The following is a 13764-nucleotide window of genomic DNA, read 5'->3' as shown; positions in this document are numbered from 1 at the left end:
ATGTTTTGTACCGGTAGTGTTGAACAATGAAGTAAAATGGCTCTTATGTTTTTACTCTTGTTGTTGATTTGTTAAAAAAAGCTAAAAAAAGTATCAAGTTGAATGTACTGTTGATGCCACAGTCAATTCATCTGTCAATCCCATCTCCCTGATTACACTCATCCTCACACTTCACTGAATACTACAAACGTCTCCTTTTCGGTTACCGTGACATTTATCTGAGATCACAATGACTAAAGATTCTAGCGCGCTTACTTATCCCCGTTTACTGCTCGTAAATTATGTCATATTAAGCAAAGTATCGATGTTTAACAGCCTGCACAACACTATATTCTTAGTTCAACATCGTGCTATTCTGAGGCTGCTTGTGTGCGTAGGCCAGTCTTTGCACGGGCACGGTGGAGATCAAAGATTTCCTTCACGGATAGGACGATCGTGATGGCATTCTTAGCAACAAAAATGGACTCGTCCTTGTTGTACTTGAACGTGATCACCAAGTGAATGATCAAGAACGCAAGATTTACACCAGTCATTTCAAAAATGTTTCGTAGAATCGCTGTAAGATTTTTCCGTCTTCCTTTTTCAATATTGTGTTCTGCCATTTGCCATGGTCAGAGCAGCAAACTCAAGCAGGCGAATACGATCATGGATTTACCAAATTCTTTGGAAATTCCATAGCCGTGTTCCTATGTCTATCCTATGTTTCCGATGTCTATCATGTCAACATTCGAAAAGACAACTTGGAGACAGTTTCTTTGTTTTCATTTGAATCCCTTGCGTTGTTTACCAAAAGCAGTAGAATGGTCGGTGTAATGCAAAGGGCAGTCTTTAAGGTTATGGGACCCAAGAACCTGTTTTTGTCGAGGCTGTCTCCGACAAAACCATGTACCGGTAATGTTGGGTACCAATCCGTAAAACACATATCCATACGTAGACAAGCCGTCGAAGGAGTGTCTTGTGGAACAGCCACAGTATGAATGCTGGGGCGTACGAACAGACCAAAGCATACCAACGAAGTTCATCTTTGCATTCGGCTGGATATGGCGCAAGCAAGTTAAAGTCATTATGTTGAAACGAAATCGGTGACATATTCACTCTGGTGTTAGATACAATAATATGCCGGCATAATCTTTGGTATAATGCTATAGTCGGAGCATCGAGCATGATGCCAACATAATAGCCATTTTTTTTTTAGCATAAAGAGAATGATAATGAGAAATATATATAGAGGATATTACACGGTGGCGAGAAGATATGAATTTTATGTTCGAGTGGCAAGAACAATATCTCACGAGTGAGCGAAGCGAACGAGTGAGATATTGTTCTTGCCACGAGAACATAAAATTCATATCTTCGAGCCAACGTGTAATGTTCTTTTTATTATATGGAGAAACCAATTCAACAAAAGCAAAAGGCGGGAATCGTGACGTCATTGAACGATACAACACTCACAATGGTGACATACGGAAAATACGCCACTCGGGTCCCGGATGAAGTGGCGTATGGAATCTACGAGTGGTATAGTTCCCAGTAAAACACTCTCCTCCATATAATAAATATATATATATATATCCATAACGGTGCTGAGAAATTTTTACTTCCAAGTGCTTTTAGTATGGATTAACATATTTAAAAGCTTGATTGCTACTTTCAATGTCTTGTTGCACCATTGCGTCATTTTGTTAGGCTACTAAGACTGGCCAGTTGTTTATCCGTCATGCATGGCTGCCAGTCATCGAAATTTGAAGCTGATGCAATAAACGTTGTATTCATGTCTGCAGGGATGGAAAAGGGCATCAACTGATACAGCCAAGATCAGCCGAGAATAATGCTATTTTAAGAGCATAATTTTAGGCGTAGTGCTGTTGCTTTGAGGGTGACGCTCAAAAGCATAATGCTCAAATTGGCGAGCATAATGTATCTAACCTTAATTTATTCCCTCAAAGGGTATAATTGCAAAGGTACAGAAGTAAAATGCAAAGCAGTTTCCTTTTTTACAGCATTTATTATTCGTATTTGACTCTAATGACACTGCAGTACGTAAAACGTAAACATTGCCAAATTCATAAGACATGATTTATTTAATATAATACATTTCATTCAGTTTTTCATTGTTTATATTGTAGACTAATAAATTAAAAGTTCCATAATCAAAGTAGCTATAAACATCTACCAGACTTTGAAACATTTGTCAAATAGTCAAAAGTTAAAAAAAAGGTTCCTTAATTCACACAAAATGGATTACACGCACATTCTTTATATGACTACATCGACTAATCATTCGCTTCGTTAGGAACAACTATATATTTTTTACAAAACCTGAGAGTAAGATAGACTTGCAGGAAACCTTTCACAGTTTTACATTCATCTAATCAGACCATGATCCCTTTTTAAGGAGATCGTGGACCTCGAATGAGGCGAGGATTATTCCGATGCAGTTCTTGGCGATGGAGATAGACTCGTCCTTCTTGTATTTAAATACAATCACAAGGCGGATGGCCAGGAACACAACGTCAAAAGCTATTTCGGCAATGTTTCGTAATATTTCAGTACATTTTCTGGGTTTTTCTTCCTTGAGATTGTTTTCCGCCATTTGCCATGGAGAGAGCAGTAAACTGATGCAATCCAAGGCGATCATTCCTGCTCCAAATCCTTTCGGGATGCCATAGTTGTGCTCTTTTTCATCCAAAACGATGTCTAGCATTTCAACGCTATCAAAAAGATCTACAGTCATGTAAAAACACAACTAGGATACCAGCTTCTTTATATTTGTTGCCATCTTTCGCGGTGTTCAACAATAACAGGAGAAGTAGGGGGGTTATACAGAGTATAGTACGGTCTTTAAAATATCTGGCAGAAGGAACCATTTTTAGTCGAGGATGTCTCCAACGAAGCCAAAAACGATGGCAATGCTGATAGCTAGACCGAGGATGTAAAGGCCCCAGATATAGATATAGTTATAAAACAACCGTTGAAGTTTTGCCACACTAGACAGCACGAGGAGGAGCCAGATGGTGACTGATAGAACCTGTGAAGAAGCCATGGCATGAACAGTATACCAAGTGGAGTCGTCTTTATAGGTAGCTGGATAAGCCGCCAGCATAAAGTTCTGAGTGACCAACAAAGCAAAAAACAATGCACGTCCACCGCATACAAGAAATGAGGCCGTTGTGTCTGTCAAAAGCCTGCTAACTGGATGAAGTGTTACTATATAACCTCATGATTAGCCAATAAGAAGGCAAAACTTCATCTCTTGTGTAAACGGGGCAAGGGACTTTGCCCTCAGAATTGAATATATCCCTATGGGAATTTCCCGATTTTATTCTCCCACATCCGCGATATTGTAAATATCAAACTGGCCTTTACAAAATGTGACAGCGACGAATTCGTCTGACGGTTGGAATTTCCAAGAATTACTTGATCTCGTAATTCTCTCTTTCCGAGAAAGGTAACGGAAACCTACAGTTGAGAGATTTCACAAGTGCTGTAACTTATTTAATTTTTTAGGCAACTGATCATAAACAAATCATGCTATTTTCAGGAAACTGAGTATTTTTGTCATTTTTAGAACAAGAGAAGTCCTTTAATTTTTTTTTTACTATTAGTCCTTCTATTGACGGAGGCGGGTGATAAACACTTTACTGTCCACTGCTATAATATTTTATAATTTGCAACATTTGTTTTTCATTTACTACTCCATTAACTGATAATCACATACAATTACTGAATCGAAAGCATTCAGGTCTCGAAAATTAAGTGGTTTTGCTGATAAATGACTAAGAAAAACTGTCCGAGGTTACGCATCGTTCACTAATAGTCTTCACATCCACAGCACTTGCATGTGGAACATATCTCAAAAAGGCTGAGGAAAATTATGATACCATTTTTAGCGATGAAAATTGATGCATCTTTGCCGTACTTTCTGAAAAGTATTAAACGCAATACCAGAAATACACCATTTACAAAGAGAATTTGAAGAGTTTTTCGCGATACAGATGTACACTTTCGAGGTTTCCAATCGCCGCCATCCAGCTTTATCTCCATCAGCTGCAGCGTCGACAACAAGAAGCTGAAACATACAACAACAATTATGCCTTCTTCAAACGATCTTGGAATTTCATGGCTTAGTTCGTTTTCTTCAAGAATTACTTCCAACATTTCCACTGCATCGAACAGATCCAGGGCAATTCGAAGGGAGAGCATCCCAGTCAGCTCTATGTAAGACATCGAATCTGTACCTGTGCTCAAAAGCAGCAACAGTAGAACGGGAGATAGGCATAGGGTCATCTTCAAGACATTTGGACCAAAAAATTCCTCCCTTTTAAGTTTGTTCTCAAGTGGTTCATCCCCTCCAAAAATAACTCCAATAAAGATCACGAAGACAATCGTATACAGCAACCAAACAACAAACAGCCATTGAAGGTTGTCGTCTTTGCACATGATAAAAAGCCACAGTCCAAGAGGGAGAAGGTAGAGAAGTACTAACGCGTAAAAGCCATCTTTATCTTCGTATGTCGCTGGATATGAAGCAAGCGAAAAAGATTGTATTCCCATTAAAACAAAAAAGGCGAATCGTCCCAGCCAAACAAGAAATGAAGCCATTATCTTGCCAATGTAATTTGGGTCGGTAACGACCTTTCCGAGAAAGAAGTGTAACGCTTCTTTCTGAGAAAGGAAAAAGAGTAACCGCAATTCAACAATGAAAATACCATTTTTGGTATGCTACGTCATATACATAATTGTGTTTGTGTCAGTTGATATAGCCAGTCCAAAATTTATTTTTTATTAGCCTGAGTATCAGGCTTTCCTAAGGGGCTAGGGGAGAGGAGATTTTAGATGGGTCCCTTTTTTCCTTCCATCTTTCCCCTTTTTGCCCAGAAACGCCTGATACTCAGGCTATTTTTTTTATGGATTTTTTTTTTAACAATTTTACTCTCACTCACAGTGGTATTTTTAGCTGAGAGAGCTAGATTGACAATGATTGACAGTAGAGCAGCTGTATTTTTAGAAATCCGATCGCCCTTATTACTGTAAGTGACATCACATAAAAGATGACTTGTCAGCTGTTTTTTCTAGAAATTATGCGCACCAAACAATGAACAATTATTGGACGAGGTTGAGCAAAATATCGTGATTTGTCTGTGGTGAGCAGATCAATTATTTGCCGAAGCCGAAGGTTGAGGAAAATAATTGATCTGCGAGACACTGACAAATCAGGATGTTTGGCGATAACCGAGTTCAATAATTGTTTTATTATTCGATCACCGAGTTTGTTTTTTAATGAATATCCTCGGGAAGCGAAGCGATCTGCAATTTCCACCCAAGATCGGTCGCTAGAAGGAGAAAAGCACGGTTTCCTTTACGCATGTGCAGAATATTATTTGCAGCCAAACACAGTAGGACGGCATTGCACATGAGCAGACCATTATTTGTCGGCAGTTATTTGCGGGTCACGTGGTGGGCTCTCGGCCAATGAAAAGAAAGAAAAATTTGCTTCGAATGATCATTTCTATTCATTGCTCTCCGTGCTGTCGATTCATACGTTTTATTCTGCAATGGCTTCTGAAATAAGAGAGTCTTTGTGGGAAAGTATCAAAGCTAAACCATTGGTGGCAATAGGGCGGTTTATGTTCTTTTCTCTTCTGATGATCCAGACTGGATTCCTTGCCGCATACCCAGCAACTTACCAAGATAGGAACATGGCTGCTTTATGTCTTCTCTGCTTTCCAGCACTGCTCTACTGGATCCGTTGCCTCTGCACTGAAGCAAGCCTTCTAAGAATGTTTTACACCTGGGGACTCTACCTTGTAGTTTTCTTGATTCCCATGATTGCCACCATATTTGCTGTAGCTGGCGACGAACTCGATAAGACGAAATTCCTCGGCCCCAACACATTAAAGGTAATTTTGTGCCTTACACCGGTTCTCTTTCTGTTTCTGCCGAACACAGCTTCGGGGTTAAGTGAAAGTGACCACTACCGACAGCTTGCTTTCAGACTGACAATCCAGGTAACCATAGATCTGTTTGACACGGTTGAAATGCTTGATATAGTTCTCGACGAAAACGAAAATAGCCATGGAATTCCAAAATGGTTTGGAAGATTGATGGTGGCAGTTGCATGCTTCAGTTTCCTGCTGTCTCTCTTGCAAATGGCAGAAAACAAATTAATCGACGGAAAGGTCGAGCAGTGGAAATGCCTTGCCAAGTTCCGTAACGTAGTGCAAATGGTATTTGTCAATTTGGTGTTCATGGTAATTCGTCTAGTTATTTTCTTCAAGTACAAGAAAGAGGAGTCAATATTTATCGCGAAGAATGGGATTGCAATTTATTTTTCCGCTTTAGAGCTATACTCGATCCGGCGAAGTCAGCGAAATCAGGCTGATCAGGCTTGATCTTCGAGTGTGAGCCTGCTCAGTACTGACTCGCTCTGCCAGACATCATTGTAGGTTTTCTTTATAGCTTTACTAAAAGTGACAAAAGGTAATAAGTGCGAAACGACAGCTCTCGGCGACCACAGCATGGGAGAAACCGATAAGGATTTACGGGGCTTGTGTGCGACTTGGACATAAATTTGTGGACGTTTATTTCAGTAACTTTTTCCTCATTTCTATTATTTTGAAATATCATAAAATTTGGGGGTGTTGCATATTACACTGAATTATGCTTGAAACTACATCCAAATCCTGCTTTCGTCAAATAGTACAGTACATAGCCTTGATTCGCTATAATTAATAAAAGACACCAGAAGTACGTATCATACATTAAATATAGTTAGACAACTTCAGAAAGCTAGAAGCTCAAAAGCATCATCTCAGGAAATATTGTGATATTTAGGTGATTTGTAATTTGTTCCGACTTTTCTGTTCTTTGATATTAAAATGCAGATAGTTCACCCCAGATGTACATGTTCTTCTTTAATTAGTTTTTAAATATTCCTTTTTTTACATTACGATCAAAATCTTGTTATTTAAAAGAATTCGCTATTCTGATCGATTGTTAAAAGTATCGTCCAGTTGGAATTGCACGGAAAATACTCCCAACAGCTCTTCTCGGAAAAGCAACAGAAGGCTTGCGCAGTTTCTGAGAAAAGCTGTCGCCTTAGCAGTACAAACATCTTTCAACCGTCCCTTTTGTTTAAGTGACATTTTCTTGTTTTTTTTTTCGTTGAGTTTTCGTAACTACTGCCGTTGTTGTTGCTAAGCATTAGTGTTTAGAAACTGTTACTGACTGCTCCAAAGGCACTGACACGTAAATCGAAAGCTGGGAAAATGCCGAGTAACCTTTGGTGAATACCTTAGTGCAAGGCGTGGTTTTAAAGGAAGAACGAAGTTATATGGACTGTGAGCGAATGCTGTGGCATTTTAAATCTTGCTGAGGCGACATTAATACATTTGCCACCGTTTTGCCTTCTCAGAAGACTGGAAACATGAATCTAGATCTGTCTTTCGTGTTTAAGATGATCGGGCGTGGAACATTTTTCGCTCTGACAGTCACCCAAGGCCTTCTGCTTGCCTCTTATCCAGCAAAATACACAGAAAATGATTATTGGTATGGTATAGCGCTTACTTTGTACAGTCCATCGATGATCCTGTGGCTCTGTCTTGTGTTACCCAAGCCATCTAGACTGGAGGCAAACCTAAGTTGGTCATTTGGTGTATGGGGTTTGTATATTTTCCCGGGATTGATTCCAAGTATTGGCATCGTCTTTGGAGGTGCAGGATACCTCCAATCATACAACACGACTGTAAATGTCACTCGTTGTGATGCACCTCTACGAGTTTCTTACGAAACAGCAAATTTAACGCTGTGTGATGATCTTTTAAGACCTGCTAACGATCTCTGTGACCTTCTAAGAGCGCCAGTCTTGCCCGTAAACAACGACACTAAAACACTTGGTCCAACGCTCTTAAAGGCAACCCTTAGTGTAACACCACTTCTGTTGCTATTGCTGCTGAATACTGCAAGCGACGCAAACGAGACCGGGGAGAACAAGGACGATGTTTATAAGTTGTGTGTGCAGTTGGCGGTGGATCTCTTAGTTGCAGTCGAAATGATAGACATCGTTCTGTCGAGTTCTGGACGAGAAAGAGCACAATATGGAATCTCCCAAGGATTTGGCATAGTAATGATTACTGTTGCCTGCATAAGTTTTTTGCTATCGCTTTAGCCAATGATAGAAACTAAACTGCATGGCAGGAAAAAAAACTATCCCAGCAATAAGTCGCAACGCTGCTGAAATAGGTCTGGTAAATGGACCCTTCTTAGTTATTCGCTTAGTGATAGTATTCAGTTATGGAAAAGACGAATCCATCTTTGTCGCCAAAAACGTCATAGCGATCATACTTTCTGTTCTTGAAATTCGTGAACTTGCTTAATAATGAAATCTAGGACAAGAGCAACTGATTACTGAACAACAAAATCATCGACAGTGACAACGTAAGATAGTTTTCTTCTTGAATGACACGAGTTGCCCAATGTGGGCACAATTACATTCTTTCAAGATTAGATCTTTGACTATAATCTAAGTAACCTATGAATTTTCCACAATAACTCGCCGTTAAAAAAATCATGGAAGAATACGCAATCGTTTGAGTAGCAAAAAAAAGAAGAAGAACGTTCATTGTGCTTATGCTGAGTGCCAATTAAGTGGCTCAGGATGTGTTGAAAGCAAGTGTTGAGAGAAGGAACAGTGGACAAATAATTGTCCACGTTTTAGTGTAAAGTCAGCATGAAATATCGTAACCGTGTCTGCCCAGAGGACAACCAAAACACAATGTCTGGTATATTGTTGATCAAAGAGGTAGATATAGATTTCAGGGTATCCGCCATCCAGCTATTCCTAAGAGTTATAAATTCAAGAGCTAAATCGGGGTGCACCAAATAATATTAGTATGTGTAATCAAATTGTGACGGGTGAAATTAGGGAATAATTTCACACGCGTTTTGTCCAAATCCTTATAAAAACGCAAGTGAAATTATTCCCTAATTTCACGAGTATACCATTTGGTTACCTATTAACATCATGGGTGACGAATTACGTTAGCAATCTTGGATTTTTGACATGTTTATCCTGGATCGTATCATTCGAGAACTCCACTCTCTCGAACGTTTAGAGCTGAAATTTCGCTTAAGTTCAGAATTGTTCGACAAAATACCTGTTAGAATCCTTCTTAATGTGCTCTTTCGTGCCGGGGTTCAGGTTTTCTAAAGCGTCTTTTTATCCCCTCGCATCTTCATTCATGACATTTTAAAACTTCGTCGCCATCTTGACACTGAGACGAATGGAAAGTTGCCATGGCAATTTTGTAATTTCACATGTGAAATTACAAATTTTCGCTGATATTTCGCGTCAAAATTAAGGAGTAATGTGGAAGATGCTCCCTGCTACTGAGTTTCATTTGTATATATATATATATATATATATATATATATATATATATATATATATATATATATATATATATATATATATAATAACATTGCGATCATCTGGCAGATTCATTGTTCTTCCTATATCGCTTAATTACGTAATTCCTCCTTTCTTGTGCTACGAAAAGCGAAATGAAACTTTTTGCGTTCGACGTGACGAGAATGCAACCTAAACTGGATGTTACTAAAACAGGGAGCGGGCAACGAGCACGTCGAAAGGCAAAATGAAAAATGGGAACGAAACAGAGAATTTGAGATGAAATTCCTGATAGGGTTAGGGTTCAAGTTAGGTTTTGTTCCTATTTTCATCTTCTTCTAACTGTGCTCGGTCCTCGCTCCCTGTTCCCCGTTTTAGTAGCATCCTACCTAAACTTAAATATATATAGACCTTACACTTCTCCCCTCTAGAGCTCGTAGTATTTTTTAGGTCGTGTGATCTTTGAAACGATGGCTTAAGGAGGAAGGCACCTTTGGAAATGCTTCAGAGGATATTGAGAACACCCAATAGGAGTAATTTAAAGTTGAAACGTGAGCGAAGATAATCTGGCCTGACTGTTGGGTTTGCAGAATAAAGGCAAATGGTTAGCAGGTGATTAAAAATTGCAAATTCATGTTTGAGTCGAATTGTAGACTAGAGAGCAGAACTGGAGGGTTGAATGTTGTGTCGTTTTCTGTTCATTAAGGGAATAAAGCAACTATTGAAATTTTCTTGTACTGGCCATGGCAAGAGCCATTTTACTTTCATTGTCAACACTAACAAAGCTTATGTTCGCTGCTCTTGTTGTTGATTTATTAGAAAAGCTATAAAAGTATCAAGTTGAATGTACTGTTCAAGTCGGATGCTACAGTCAATTCATATGTCAATCTCATCTCGGTCCTGATTATACTCATCTCCATACTTCACTGAATACTACAAACGTCTCCTTTTCGGTTACATATAAATGCAGAATACAATGACTAAAGATTCTAGCGCACTTACTTGTCCCCGTCTACTGCTCGTAAATTATTTCATATTAAGTAAAGCATCGATGTTTAATAGCCTGCACAACATTATATTCTTAGCTCAACATCGTGCTATTCTGGGGCTGCTGGTGTGCGGGGGCTAGTCTTTGCACGGGACGGTGGAGATCAACGATTTCCTTCACGGATAGGATAATCGTGATGACATTCTTAGCAACAAAAATGGACTCGTCCTGGTTGTACTTGAACACGATCACCAAGCGAATGATCAAGAACGCAAGATTTACACCAATCATTTCAAAAATGTTGCGTAGAATCGCTGTAAGATTTCTCCGTCTTCCTCTTTCAATATTGCTTTCTGTCAGTTGCCAAGGCGAGAGCAGCAAACTCAAGCAGGCGACGACGATTATGGCTTTACCAAATTCTTTTGAAATTCCATAGCCGTGTTCCTTTTCGTCCAGAACGATGTCTATCATGTCAACACTGTCAAAAAGATTAAGCGTCATTCGAAATGACAGCTTGGAGACCGTTTTTCTGTTTTCATTTGAATCGCTTGCGGGTTTTTACCAAAAGCAGCAGAATGGGTGGTGTAAGACCTAGGGCAGACTTTAAGGTTATGGGACCCAAGAACCTGTTATGGTCGAGGCTGTCTCCGACAAAACCAAGTACGATGGCAATGTTAGGTACCAATCCGCAAAACATGTACAAAACCCATACGAAGACAAGCCGTCGAAGAAATATTGCCTCGTTGAACAGCCACACTATGATTGCTGGGGCGTACGAACAGACCAAAGCATACCAACGAGGTTCATCTTTATATTCGGCTGGATATGCCGCAAGCAAAAAGCCTTGAATTAACATCAGAGCAAGAAGCACTGCACGTCCCAAGCGCAGAAGAAGCAAACCCATGACTCCAGAAGCAGAACACTCTTTGCAATGAAATTCTTCCCCGTCAACTGCAGTATTAATAAAAGCTTCTAGAAACCCCTGAATTGTTTTAGCCAATTGCAGAACACAACGGTCTTTCCGCTGAGTAAGCATGGGTCACACGGATAAAAATTGTTTGCTTACATAAATTAATATGCAGCATTCTCAAACAAACTATGAAAAATGTCGCCCTGCTTGAACTTTTGCACTTATTTCAAAATGCGCTGTATATTCAATTAATCAACATACTGCTGTAAAAGCAGGTTGAAAGTATGCAGCAGGAATATTTTAATTATAGTAGCACATTTTCTAAGAAATGTACTGAAAGGAACGGAAGTTTTTAAGAAAGCGATTAGGGGATTCCCCGACACAGCGTTAGAAGTCTCTAATTGACGACTTTCTGTATTTTCATATCATCTAAAGTAGATGCGTAATGAGTCAATTCCAAGAGAACACCCAATTTATTTTTGCTCTGAAATTTTTACGTTAAAATTTCATTATGTTGAAACGGAAATCAGTAACGTATTCACTCTAGAGTGAGATACATTATGCCGGCATAATTTTGGGCATAATGCTATAGTCGGAGCATCGAGCATAATGCCAGGTGAACATAATGGCCATTTTTTACAGCATAAAGAGAATGATAATGAAAAAAATAGTAATATTTTCATAACCGTACTATGAATTGTTTACTTCCAAGTGCTTTTAGTTGGGATTAATATTAACATATTCAATTAGGCTTGACTGCTACTTCAATGTCTTGTTGCACCATTGCTTCAGTCGGTTAGGCTGCTAAGACTGGCTAATTGTTTATCCATCATGGCTGTCAATCATCGAAAATTTGTAACTGATGCAATAAATTAAAATGTTGTATTCATGCCTGCGTGGGTGCAAAAAGGCATCAAATACAGCCAAGTTCAGTCGACCATAATACTACTTTTCGAACACAATTTTAGGCATAATGCTGAATTTTGAGGGTAACGCTCAAGAGCATAATGCTCAAATCAGTTTTCGAAAAGAATAATGTATCTTACCCTACTTCACTCCCTCAAAGGGTGAAATTGCAAAAGTACAGAAGCAAAATGCAAAGCAATTTGTTTTTATTAAGCATTTATTAATCGTATTTGACCCTACTGACACTGCTATACGTAAAACGTAAACATTGGCAAATTCATTAGACATGATTTATTTATATATACATTTCATTTTTCATTCTGTATATTGTGGGTCATACAATACCGAAATTAAACGTTCCATGATCAAAGTAGCCATAAACATGTACCAGACAATAAATTAAGAAAAAAATAGCTCATCAATTCACACAAAAATGGAATACACTCACATTCTTTATATAACTAAATACAAAAATCATCTGCTTCATTCGGAACTGCTATATATTCCTTACAAAATCTGAGAGAATGTCAGACTTATAGCTTGTAGAAAACGTTTCAGAGTTTAAAGTGCACCCAAGCAAGCCATTATCCCTTGTTAAGGAGATCGTGGATCTCGAATGAGGCGAGGATTATTCCGATGCCATTCTTAGCGATGAAGATAGACTCGTCCTTCTTGTATTTAAATACAATCACAAGACGGATGGCCAGGAACACAACGTCGAAGACTATTTCGGCAATGTTTCGTGATATTGCAGTACATTTTCTGGGTTTTTCTTCCTTGAGATTGTTTTCCGCCATTTGCCATGGGGAGAGTAGTAAACTGATGCAAGCCAAGGCGATCATTCCTGCTCCGAATTCTTTCGGGATGCCATAGTTGTGCTCTTTTTCATCCAAAACGATGTCTAACATTTCAACGCTATCAAAAAGATCCACAGTCATGTAAAAACACAACTTGGATACCACTTCTTTATATTTGTTGCCATCTTTCGCGGTGTTCAACAACAACAGGAGAAGAAGGGGGGTTATACAGAGTACAGTCTTCAAAACATTTGGCCCGAGGAACCGTTTTTTGTCGAGGATGTCTCCAACGAAGCCAAAAACAATGGCAATGCTAATAACTAGACCGAAGATGTACAGGCCCCAGATATAAAACAACCTTTGAAGTCTTGCCGCACTAGACAGCACGAGGGCGAGCCAGAAGGTGACTGATAGAGCCTGTGAAGCAGCAACAGCATACCAAGTGGAGTCGTCTTTATACGAGGCTGGATAAGCCGCCAGCATAAAGTTCTGAGTGGCCAATAAAGCAAAAAACAATACACGTCCACCGCATACAAGAAATGAGGCCATTTCTTCGGTCGAAAACCTGCTACTGAAGAAAAAAGTCATCGATATGAATTTTATTAAGGTAATTGTAAGTGTCACCAGCCAATAGGAAAACACCACATCAACTCTTATGGTAGAACGCCTGAACGAGGCAAGGGGTTTTTCCCTTGGCACCTGGCAAATTCCCCGCTTTTTGTAAACAAGCTAAAAGTTAGATGACAGACTAGGTGTC

At 39.2% G+C, this 13764-nt stretch overlaps 4 protein-coding genes across 4 annotated transcripts; 1 reads left to right on the top strand and 3 right to left on the bottom strand.

Annotated features, from left to right (window-relative positions):
• Nucleotides 1-2064: 2064 nt before the first annotated feature.
• Nucleotides 2065-3804, bottom strand: LOC140922263 (uncharacterized). Its single transcript, XM_073372263.1, has 3 exons — nt 3801-3804; nt 2876-3216; nt 2065-2746 (listed from the first exon to the last, which is right to left on the bottom strand). The coding sequence occupies exons 1-3, from the start codon at nt 3802-3804 to the stop codon at nt 2369-2371; spliced, it is 723 nt and encodes a 240-aa protein (XP_073228364.1). The 3' UTR covers nt 2065-2368.
• Nucleotides 3339-4602, bottom strand: LOC140923076 (uncharacterized). Its single transcript, XM_073373137.1, has one exon. The coding sequence runs from the start codon at nt 4600-4602 to the stop codon at nt 3811-3813; it is 792 nt and encodes a 263-aa protein (XP_073229238.1). The 3' UTR covers nt 3339-3810.
• A 953-nt stretch (nt 4603-5555) lies between these two features.
• LOC140922262 (uncharacterized) lies at nt 5556-6897 on the top strand. The gene has a single exon (XM_073372261.1). The coding sequence runs from the start codon at nt 5556-5558 to the stop codon at nt 6390-6392; it is 837 nt and encodes a 278-aa protein (XP_073228362.1). The 3' UTR covers nt 6393-6897.
• A 5533-nt stretch (nt 6898-12430) lies between these two features.
• LOC140923015 (uncharacterized) lies at nt 12431-13621 on the bottom strand. Its single transcript, XM_073373070.1, has one exon. The coding sequence runs from the start codon at nt 13593-13595 to the stop codon at nt 12795-12797; it is 801 nt and encodes a 266-aa protein (XP_073229171.1). The 5' UTR covers nt 13596-13621; the 3' UTR covers nt 12431-12794.
• Nucleotides 13622-13764: the final 143 nt, after the last annotated feature.

This window comes from Porites lutea, chromosome 13 (genome assembly GCF_958299795.1).
Source record: "Porites lutea chromosome 13, jaPorLute2.1, whole genome shotgun sequence".
Taxonomy (NCBI): domain Eukaryota; kingdom Metazoa; phylum Cnidaria; class Anthozoa; order Scleractinia; family Poritidae; genus Porites; species Porites lutea.
This window is presented reverse-complemented; position numbering and strand designations above follow the sequence as displayed.